Raw genomic sequence first — 11591 nt, forward strand, 5'->3', positions numbered from 1 at the left:
AGGGTGATATCGTGCCGATTGTTGTTGCATTTATTGATCAATACATAGTGAGGAAGGGAGTTAAAGCACAGAGGGTGATGTCGTGCCGTATTTATTATTGTTTTATGGTGAGGTTGAGAGTAAAAGCACGATGGGTGATGCTATGCAGTCTTTATTCATTATGTTTATCCGTTTTCATTGGTTGAAGGTTTATTGAATGTTTCATGTTGTCATTTCCTGTTGTATTTACCGTATCTTGTACCCCTTTCGCATGTCCCCTCCCACTAGTACATGTTTAATCTCTATTTGTTGTTATATTGTACATATATACTCGTTTGTAAAGGTTTAATTACTTTAGTGTCCTGTTATAGCCTCGTCACTACCTCGTTGAGGTTAGGCTCGACACTTATGGTGTACATTGGATCGGCTGTACTCATACTACACTCATCACTTCTTGTGTAGATTTTGGTACTAGTCCCAGCCGTTCGTGAGGCGCATTAGATCGAATTAGCTTATTTGGAGACTTAGGTAGATCTAGTGGCGTTCGCTGACCCTGAATTCCCTTTTCCTCTTTCCCTATTAACTGTTCATTTCATTCCAGAGAGTTGTACTTATTTCAGACCCTATTTGTAGAGCCTTTATAAGCTCGTGTACTTGCGACTCTAGATCCGGGCTATACTTATTATGCTATTTCGTACTTTATTTTGGCTTTATTTATGTTTAATTGGTTAAATTGTTCGAAGTGTTTCAAAAAAAATGGCAAGGAATTACTCTAATGTTGGCTTTCCTAGCAAGTGAAATGCTAGGCGCCATCACGATCCTTAAGATGGGAATTATGGGTCGTGACACTACGTCAAAGAAGGTAGTTGGAAATCCTTTGTCCATCAGTCCGGTGGAAGCTATTGAATGTGAAGTTAATGGATATTTGGCTTATGAGAGCTACCTAATTGTCATCCTTGTTAGACATGTCCGGAAGTTGAGATTGAATCTGTCAAAGTGCTATGGTGAAGTCTGTGTGTCGAGGAGGTCACCTCGAAGGCCGAGGATGTTGTGAAAAGAAAATATTCTCACTTGTTTGTATAGCCAAATGGTTGTGGTTCTCAAGGTACTTTTTATGTGTTATGATTTTAATATATACATTTCATGTCCAGATGCCACTATTGATAATGTAATGCCTGTAATGTTGAGATAAGTGTTATCGATATATATTTTGATGCTTTGTTGAGTTGTGGATGTGTTGTTAGGTGTGGTTTTTGTGATTCTCTAGCAGGTGGATAGGCCGAATTATACAGGAGACTCTGCCAAAATTTCTGAAAAATATGGGAGTTACTCAAAATTTGGGGGCTTGTGATGTGTGAAGGAAGAGATGAGTTATGTTGGGTGTTTTGGGTAGACTCTACTCCTCATTTGAGGACGAATGATCCTAAGCGGGGGAGGATGTAAGGCCTCGTAAAAGTTCAACAAGAATTTATGTTTGTATGGTGCCAAGGTAAGCTAATGTTTCACAATCCGAATTTTTTGATTGTGCAATGTTTCATGGAGTTGGTAGAAGAATTTGTAGAAAACGAAGATTCTTTGGTCCATTATGCTATAGCAGATATGTTCCGCTGACCACAGAATCACCACGAAATGAAACAGAAGCAACTCAAATTTGAAAACCATGTTGAGGCCATTCTGCTTGCCGCATAACCATTATGCCGCTGCGAAATTGCATCGCAGAGTTGACCAGACCCAACCCAGAATTTGAAAATCATTTTTTGGCCATTATGCTAGCCGCATAACCATTCTGCTACCGAGAAACGGCATTGCGGAATTGACATGCTATTTCGTGGACATTCTGCTGACCACATATCTTTTCTGCTACCACGAAATTGCACCACATAATTGACATCGGGGGGTTATTTTTGAAAATTTTATTATCCGACCCTATTTTTGATATAGGGCCTTAGGAGGTCATTTTATAAGATATAACTTGATGTTTTAGAGTGAGGGAATCAATTTAGAGAGAGGGAGAGGGAGAGGCTTTGTCAAATTATACTCTCAAATTCTTGCACAAACCTTGGGAATTCAAAAGAGAAACTCACAAGACCTCCTACTTACAAGATAGGACTTCATCCTTAGATTTTATGCAAAGTTTAATAATGGGTTTAAGTTGGATGTTATCATGGTAGGGATTACGGGATGGTGAACGGAATCCATAAGCCCTCAATCTCGAATTTGGGAGTATGTTAAGACTAGAAAATGTGATTTTGGTGGGTTTGAGGCAAGTGGTTGGGCATGCATGTGACTAATGATGGTTGATGGGTGTTGTAGGGATATATTGGTTGGCTGCTTGAAAATTTATGGTGAGAGTAGAGGAATTTCTATTATGGGAAATTGTAATCGACTTCACATATTAGGTGTTTGATGAAATGTCAAAATGGGCTAAATCTTTGAACTCCTTCCTAACTATGGTAAAATTTTGTTATGTTTATACAGATTAAGGTTGCTAGGAGTATTGGGAGGTTGTAGTAACCTAAGGAAAGCTAAAGAAAGGTATGTTGGCTAAAATTCTATCTTAGAATCGAATTTCATGATATTCCCGTAAGTTTCAAGTATGGTTGGCCCAGGTTCCTTATTCCCATGTTCCAATGTTGTTCCTAATAAAGTCTATTATCCTGAGTAAGCATTGTGTTAAAAGATGTACATATTCAAGATGTGTTCCAATTGCTCTAATCTCATCATGATTTCCAACATGTTCAAGTATGGTTTATGAATTAAAATGTTATGACCTCAACTCATGTTTCAAATAAAAGTCTGTTATGCGTAACTTGGAATAAAAACTCAATGCGCGTAAGACTCATATTGCTCATATATATACTTAAGGCCTATGATTTGAAAGCCTGTTTCAATCGTAAATCACCATGCTATGCTTTGTAAGTATTTTCAATGTGTTTTGAGTTCTTACATATTCATGAGTTGAAATTATTTATTGCCCTTTTGGGAAAAAGTATGTCAAGAATAAATTGTGTGTCACTCGTTTAAGATTTTTAACTTGTGCTTCGATTGCCAATCATTTTGCCCCATTTTTGTGAAAAAAAATCCATTGTGCCTAAAGCCTTCACTACTAATGAACTTAGAGTTATGATTCCTAGAATATTCTATATGTTGATATTTATGATAGTAAAGAAATAAAAGTATGAAATATGAGATACGACCACCGTGCCATGAATGAAGAATCATATTTTGGTCAAGAGAGCCAATGAAATAATGATGTTGTGAGTGGTTTAAAGTACTAATGAAGCTATTATATGGTGTGAAAGGTTATGAGGTGAATGTATTTGTACTTTTGTTTCCTCTGTCTCCAAAACAAAAATATTTTTGGGAGTATCGTTATTCACTGAGGAAGGGTAGGTTGGAAAAAACTAACCCCAAAACTACTCGTGCCGGTGTAGGTGTGATTGAAGGGTGATCCCCGTACTGATGTGTTGAGATTGTTCTCCTTAAATAGGATGGATTTGATGTGATGAGATTGTTTCCCTTGATTGGATGAGATTATTTCAACTTTGGATTGGATGTCGACTTACACGACATATATGGGTAGAAGACCTAGCCGATCGGGTTGTGATCAGACGCCATGTTGCGCACATGGTGGTGTTGTGGTGGGATGTCTTGGGATGAGACGACTTAGCCGATTGGGCTGAGACCAAACTCCGTGATAAAAGTACGGTGGTTTTGTGATTGGATGTCTTTGGGTGAGATGGCTTAGCCGATTGGGCCGTAATCCGACTCTGTGCTAAAACACGATGGTATATCAGTACTAAAGATCTCCCAACTTAAAAATATAATATTTACTTGGAAAAAGTTATCTTCTTCTTAACTTGATATTTTTATATTGTTTGAGGCTCTTCTTAATCTTATGTTATTTCTCCTTGTACTGCTACTCAATTCTTTGAGAGGGTGTTTATCGTTACATACTAGTACTATTCCATATGTACCAACGTCCCTTTTGCCGGGGCGCTGCATCTTTAATGGATAAATGTGGTTTGCCAGTAGGCAACTTTGATCCTCGTTAGTAGTTATCCTCTACTCAGCAGGTTTTGATGAGCCATATTCTGTCCCGGGCCTTATGTCACTTGACATTGTACATAGTGCTTTGAGGTATTGCCGGGGCCTTATTGCCAGCACTTCCATACTACTCTTATGTTATACTTAGAGGCTCCTTAGACATGTTGTGGGTGGTGTTTGATGTTGGGTGATGAACTAGAAGTGTTGATATTTGGCAAACATGTTTTCTCTCGTAATTATGAACTTGTGATATTTTGAAAATTGTAAAATGAATCTCATTTGAGTAATGAAAAAAGAATGTAGAACTATTTACTCTTCTCGTATCTGTATCGTATTATTGATTCTTATATTGTTCAAGGGTAAGGTTGGGTAGAAGGAATCAAGTACGCTTGCTTGATCGGGATATCTCGGTTGAGCGCCGCTCGAGCTCTCCTAGGTCGGGGCGTGACAATCCCTATGATCAATTCATCCAAGTTTCAAATATGTAATTGTTTTGGAGATCCAACCTCAAATCGGGGTTAAAATCTCCAAAAATTCATATCTTAAGTTACTATTCAAAAACCTTTTTTTATTCTATAAAGTCCTAGATTTAGGAGTAAAAATATATGAGGAATAATGGATATTAATCAAAAACAAGTTAATGTTACTAAGTTTTGAAGTTAAAAAGAAAATCCTCTAAAACATTGCCTCCTAACGATGTCTAGGTCTCAAAAATGGGATAAAATGAGCTAATCTCAAATCTCTTCACTTCTACCCAACTGCAGATTATTTGTAAATGAGAACAAGATTATTTGTAAATGAGAACATCGCAAATACAACTACTTAGTTTGCAATTGCAATTGCAAACAAGCGTCAGTTTAGAAATCGCAATTGAGACCTGGACTTCGCAACTGTGAACATCGCAAATACGACCAAGTCTTCACAATTGCAAACCTCCCCTAGGTTGGGCTCCTTTGCAAATGTGAGTAACATTCGTAAATGCAGACGTCAAATTTGTGGACAATCCATTGCAATGCAACGAAACCTAAGCTCTCCTAAATTTCGCAAATGCGAGTCAACATTCGCAAATGCGAGTCAACATTCGCAAATGCGGACCTCGCATTCACGAACCTGCTCTAGCAATTGCGACAATAGCAACACCAACAAATTCAGCACTTTTCAAAATAGCTCGAAACAATTTTGAAACTCGCTCGAGCACCTCGGGACTCCACCCAAACATGCAAAAACGTATTTAAACCTCACACGAACTCGCTCGTATGCTCAAAACAACAAAACTAAGAATGAGGCATCAAAACTCAAAGATTTAAATGTTCATGAACTCAACTTTTAAACTTTCAACTTTCAACCATAAGCGTTGAAATGACCTTTAGTCGCCGGTGATCCAAACAAAATATATGTACAAGTAAATAAAATCATCATACGAACTTATCAGAATCGTCAAAATATCGATTCGAGATCATTTATGATGAATGTTGGTTGGGGTCTACTCCAACAACGTTAAAGTTTTAGAATTGAATTTTTCTACCAAAACACATCTAAACTTACCGGAAGTTGAAACGAACCATGCACACAAGACATAATGCATCAAATAAAGTTACTAAGGGTCTCAAATCATAAAACGAAAAGTTAAAACTCAAAACGATGGATTGAATCGTTACAATATGTTGATTCTTTGAGAATTCTTGCTCCTCAATTTTGAGGCGTCAGAGCCTATCCAATAGCTCTACTACTTTGATATATTTTTCCTTTTCATTAGGAAGACGTATTGTTTTTACTTTTGGATGGAGTTTGGTTTCAACCGATTCTTCACCAAAATGGAGAAGCAAAAAAACCTTTGAAATGTATTTGTTAGAGGAGCGCATTTCCCTATTTCCTTGCGCTCCATCCCTCCTCCCCAGATACCCAACATTTTAAGCACTTTATTTTCGTCAACAATTAATATTCTTCGAAAATTCACACAAATACTCCATAATTATAAAGAAAATGCTCTTTTTTGGTTGAAAAAGAAAGTACTCTTTTTACAACATGAAAATAAAGTAATCATTTTATTGAAATAAAAGAAAATATATTTTTTACATCATGAAAAAAAACACTCATTTTGTTGGAATAAAAAAAAACTTTTTCTATATCGAAAATACTTTGTTAAAATGAAAAAAAATACCTTTTTATATCATGAAAAGAAAATACTTATCACGCCTCGAACCTGGGCCTGGACGTAACACGACACTCGATGCCTGACTACATGTGACCGAGCGAACCAATTGGCTGGCTGAACCAACATGTGGTATCATAACATACTAAATGCGGAAGATAAACTAACACATGCTGATATACTGAAAGTCTGGATGATATAAATCAAAGTACGAAAATACTAATACAATTCTGAAACATATTTGTAGCCACATAGCTTAATATGAAAAGCCTACGACTCTGTCTAACTGTTACTCTAGTCTATGAAGCCTCTAATTTGTAACTTCTCCCCCTTGGGATCATTCGTCCTCGAATGATTATCCTGACTGTAACTTCTGCTAAATCCGGACCTTAAACGGGCGGGAACATGAACTTTCATTAACACTTGCATACTAAACTGAATGAATACATGATTACCGAACTGTTGAGATACCGAACTGAGTGACTACTGCATTGACTGAATATTGATTTGCCATGGATATGTGAAAAGAAAATACTCATTTGTTGAAATGATATTTTTTTATCTATTACATGAAAAGAAAGTATTATTAATAATATTTTTATTTAGGATGGGGTAGGGAGCGAAGGTGGAGGTAGGGTAAAGTAGGGTTGGGCTGGGTTATGTGGGGGTGTGGGGTGGGTTTGTGGGGATGGAGAAAGAGTGGGGAATGTCGAAAAAGAGTTTTAGAAGATGTTTTCCCTTCTCTTGGTAGGAAAAACATTTTCCGAAAAATATTTTCCTTCGTACCAAACACACTCTAAGACTTGACCGAGAAACAACCAACAAATTTAGCGAAAATTAGATTGAATAGGTTCTCACATATTCTTGCCAATCATGTCTCAGTATTCTTTAGCAGATTATAATACTCTTTCTGTTCACTTTTACTTGGCAGAGATACTAAAAATCGATTTTCATTTTTATTTGTCACTTTACGCATATCAAGAGAAGACAAAAAAATTTTCCTGTTATACCCACAGTATATATTATTCATTTCAAATCATTTCCTCAAATCCGATAAAATATGCATCAATTAATATGGGTATCATAGTAAATTATGCACTTAATTTATTATTCTTAAGGGGCATGGAAAGTCAAAACTTACCAAGTAAAATTGAATTGAGGGAGTACCTTTTAAAGGGAGGATAAATTTAAATTTATTGCTATTAACCTTATTATCATGCAACTGCAAATCAGAGCGAACTATTTATGCATTTTCCCAAAATCATATTTAAGACTTGACTTGGGAACAACATACAGATGTAGAAGAAATTAAATTGATCAGGTTCAGATGTTCTTTGCAAGTATGACTTCCGTAATATCTTTAGAGGATTTAATACCTTTTATAGACAGGACAATTTTACATTTATTGCTATAAATCTTAGCCAACAAAATAGTTGACTACACATTTCTCATGTAACTCTTCTGTTTTAGGACTTATATAGATTCAAGTCATGTCTATTTCAGTTCATAAAATAAAATCTTTGATAAAATATTCAAGGATGAGGGTATATTTTCTCATTGCTGTTATCTTCTCTGTGTTCTTCCTCTATGGTAATTTTAATTTTGGTGCCTACCCTCTTGGTTAAATAATTGTATATTAATTCTCTTTTCTGATAAAATAAAGCATTTAGTCCCTTGAAGCGGTGGTAGTACTCAAAAACTGCGATACCATGATTGCTTGCATGATTTCAAGTCAGAATATCTTCTTTTTTTGGTATAGATGGAGAAAACAAGTGAAAATAACTCTTTTATTAGTGTTCACTATAATTTGTATGATGATGTTAATGTTTATGCTTTGGAAATGACATTCTGCAGGGTCTTATGCAACCAAATTGACAATAAAGAACAACTGCAATCACACAATTTGGCCAGCTACACAAACTAGTCAAGGAGCGACGATTTCTACAGGATTCGAATTAGAATCAAAAGCATCACAAACACTTGAGGTACCAAACTCATGGTCAGGAAGATTATGGGCGAGATATCTTTGCGCCCAATACGGTAGAAATTTCACTTGTGTTAGCGGAGATTGTGCATCAGGCCAAATAACGTGCAATGGTGCAGGTGGCATTCCACCAATAACCATTGTACAATTTACATTAGCAAGCTGGTCTGGGGCAAATGATTTTTACTCAGTTAGCATAGTCGATGGTTTTAATCTACCAGTCTCTGTTATCCCTATTAATAGAACTGATTGCAGTCATATAGGTTGTCTCATGGATTTGAACGACGTGCATTGTGCAGAACAAGAAGAGTTTGAAATACGAGATCAAGGTAATAATGTCATTGGGTGCAAAAGCGCATGTATGGCGTATCGGCAAGATGATTTATGTTGCACTGGTGCATATAGTTCTCCACAAACATGCAAGCCGTCGAGCTACTCTAAACAATACAAGGAATTCTGTCCTTATTCTTATACTTATCCTTTTGATGAAGATGCTTTATATACATGTTCAGGAACTGACTATATGATTAAGTTTTGTCCATGGGGATAGGGTCTTGCATAACCGCTAAAGGAGTGGTTTTAAACCTCAAAATAGTTTAGGCTTCAAAGATGCTCAAGCTATATATAACTAGATAATTATGTACTTATTATTAGTGATAAATGAATCTTCTAATGGCTTGTAGTCAAATTTTCACAAATCATTTCGTATAATTTCAAAGTTGATGCTTCTATTTTAAAATATGATTCAAATAAATACAACTGAAAGTTGTTGCCAATTAACATTACAGTTACGTCTTGCTTCTTTTGTCTAATTCACATAAGCTTGAACTAATCTTGTATAAATAGTCTTTGTTTCATCACTTATCTCCATTTAAATTGTTATTAATTCTCCCTTAACACCAAATTAAGCATTAATTTTGTAACGACACGATCGGTCGTTTTGAGCATTTGTATTTCGTTCGGTGGTTCCAGGGCATGAGTAGTTTCGCATGATGTATTATGACTTGTGTGAATCGTCGGTTTTGGTTTTTGGGTGATTCTTATTGATTTGGAAGAATGATTCTCATTTTAGAAGCTTTAAGTTGGAAAAGTTGACTAAATTTTACTTTTGTATAGTTTACCTCGGAACGGAGTTTTGATGGTTCCATTAGGTCCGAATGGTAATTTTGGACTTGGGCGTACGCCAGGATTTGCATTTGGATGTTTCTAGAAGGTTTCGACACTATTTGGCGAAAGTTGGCAATTTAAAGCTTTGGATAGTTCATAGGTTTGACCGGGAGTTGACTTCGATGTTATCGGGTTTGGATTGATATTTCGAGAGTTAGAATAGGTTCATTTTGTCATTTGAAACTTGTGTGCAAAGTTCGATTTCATTCGGAGTTTATTTGGTAGGATTCGGACGAGTTCGACGAAGTTTGAAAAGAGAATGATCTTGATCTTCGACTCTTACTTTTGATGTTATTTGTGATGTTTCGAGCTTTTGGATAAATTTGGATTAGGTTTATGGACTTGTTGGTACAATTGGACGGGGTCCCGAGGAGCTAAGGTGAGTTTCGGGGTAGTTTCAGATTATTTTTAGGCCTTTTTCAACTGTTGGTTTTTGGCTACAGGGGTGCACTTCGCCACCGCGGAGCTCTTGGCCGCGATCGCGAAGAGTAAAACGTAATATTTGACCTGTGAATCGCGTTCGCAAAGCAGAAATTCTGGGGTCACCAAGCTGAATTCGGGAGCTTATATCTTGCAATGTATAAGGAATTTTGTCACGACCCAAAAACCCGCCTCAATCGTCGTGATGGCACCTAGTCTCTAAGACTAGGTAAGCTGGTTTCTTACCCCAATTAAGCCAATTTAATAATGATATTTAAATTAGAGAATTATATAAAATACCGAAATAAATATGAAATAAGCCGACGCGGCAATAATCACTACAACCTCCCAAGACTAGGTAATACAGAGTTACGAATACTAGCTGAATACATGGAAAGATCTCAAAGATCGAAATACAATACTGTTCAAATAACAAGCTGACACTACAATGAAATGAAAGGACTCCAAGGGACTGCGACGACCAAGCAGCTCTACCTTGAATCCTCATGATCAACAAGCTAACGTTTCGTGACTTCGATATCTCCATACTTGGATCTGCATAAAAACGTGCAGAAGTGTAGTATGAGTACACCACGGTCTGTACCAGTAAGTATCAAGACTAACCTCGGTGGAATAGTGACGAGGTACACGTCAAGACACTTACTAGTCAAAATTACATGTGTAGTATAGAAGTATAAAGCTAATAATGAAAGCATGAATCAGTAAATGGCAACAAGAATCAAGATATGATATAACGTTTAAGTAATACGAACACCGTGAAAGTACCATTGAAACCAAATAAGGAAAACAAATAATAACCAATTAATCAAGTCGCCCCAACACAAGTTTCGGAATGAAATTATTACGAGATACCTCATCTCAAAATCAAAAGTCACGAGTCTCAACCCACAATCATATACTCACGGCATCTTGTGCCCACATTTCTTATCACAAACTGCACAGACAACTCACGTGCCAATATCTCAATTCACCCGACATGATCACATGCTCACAATTACAATCCGCCTGGCATGGTCACAGGCTCAATATCACAGTCTGCCTGGCGTGGTCACAGGCTCAATATCGACATGAAAGCAAATAATACAAGAATACATGGACATGATCAATGAACGTCAGGTTTCATACTCCTGACAAGTATAAGTGGCATGCTATGGTTTATGCTTGTGCGAGTGTACTAGTACTGCCCAAGTCAACAAGTAATATCAAAGACATCGAGTAGCTCATTGAAAGCAACACAACAAGTCACGTAAGGTGTAATAAGATACACAAGAAGAATCACCCTAACACACGAATATCATCAACATAATTCCCCTTACATTCCCAACCCTTTCTCTCCGATAGCCACCCGTATCACTCCGTCCTGACAATATAATTAGCCATCCATATCACTCCGATAGCCACCCATAACACTGTGCATAATAGCCACCCTTATCCCTTATTCGAACAATATCACAATAGCAACCCGTATCACCCCGCACAATTAACAACAATGAGGTGCCACCCTTATGCTCCTCATAACAACAACAGTGAGATGCCACCCTTATGCTCCGCATAATAACAACCAATCCACACAACAATTCACATGTGCTAACATCACAACAACAAACATATCAACTCGTACAATAGGTGCCCATAGGCCACAAACTTTCCAAAAGAACCAACAATATCAATATATCCACAACGAATATCCCACGGCTCAAACACAATATATATAGAATCTCAATAATAAAAAAATGAACGGAAAAGTAACTCAACAATGAACAACACCCCCTTTAAACACAACTTCAATTCACATAAATTAGTGACTTTTAATAACTTCAA

General features: G+C 36.8%; 1 protein-coding gene across 1 annotated transcript; it reads left to right on the forward strand.

Annotated features, from left to right (window-relative positions):
* The first annotated feature begins 814 nt into the window (after positions 1-814).
* On the forward strand, positions 815-9821 carry LOC109210568 (thaumatin-like protein). Its single transcript, XM_019373998.1, has 5 exons — positions 815-992; positions 8033-8352; positions 8462-8557; positions 9662-9708; positions 9773-9821. The coding sequence occupies exons 1-5, from the start codon at positions 815-817 to the stop codon at positions 9819-9821; spliced, it is 690 nt and encodes a 229-aa protein (XP_019229543.1).
* The last annotated feature ends 1770 nt before the right edge of the window (positions 9822-11591 follow it).

This window comes from Nicotiana attenuata, unplaced genomic scaffold, assembly GCF_001879085.1.
Source record: "Nicotiana attenuata strain UT unplaced genomic scaffold, NIATTr2, whole genome shotgun sequence".
In the NCBI taxonomy this organism is placed as follows: Eukaryota; Viridiplantae; Streptophyta; class Magnoliopsida; order Solanales; family Solanaceae; genus Nicotiana; species Nicotiana attenuata.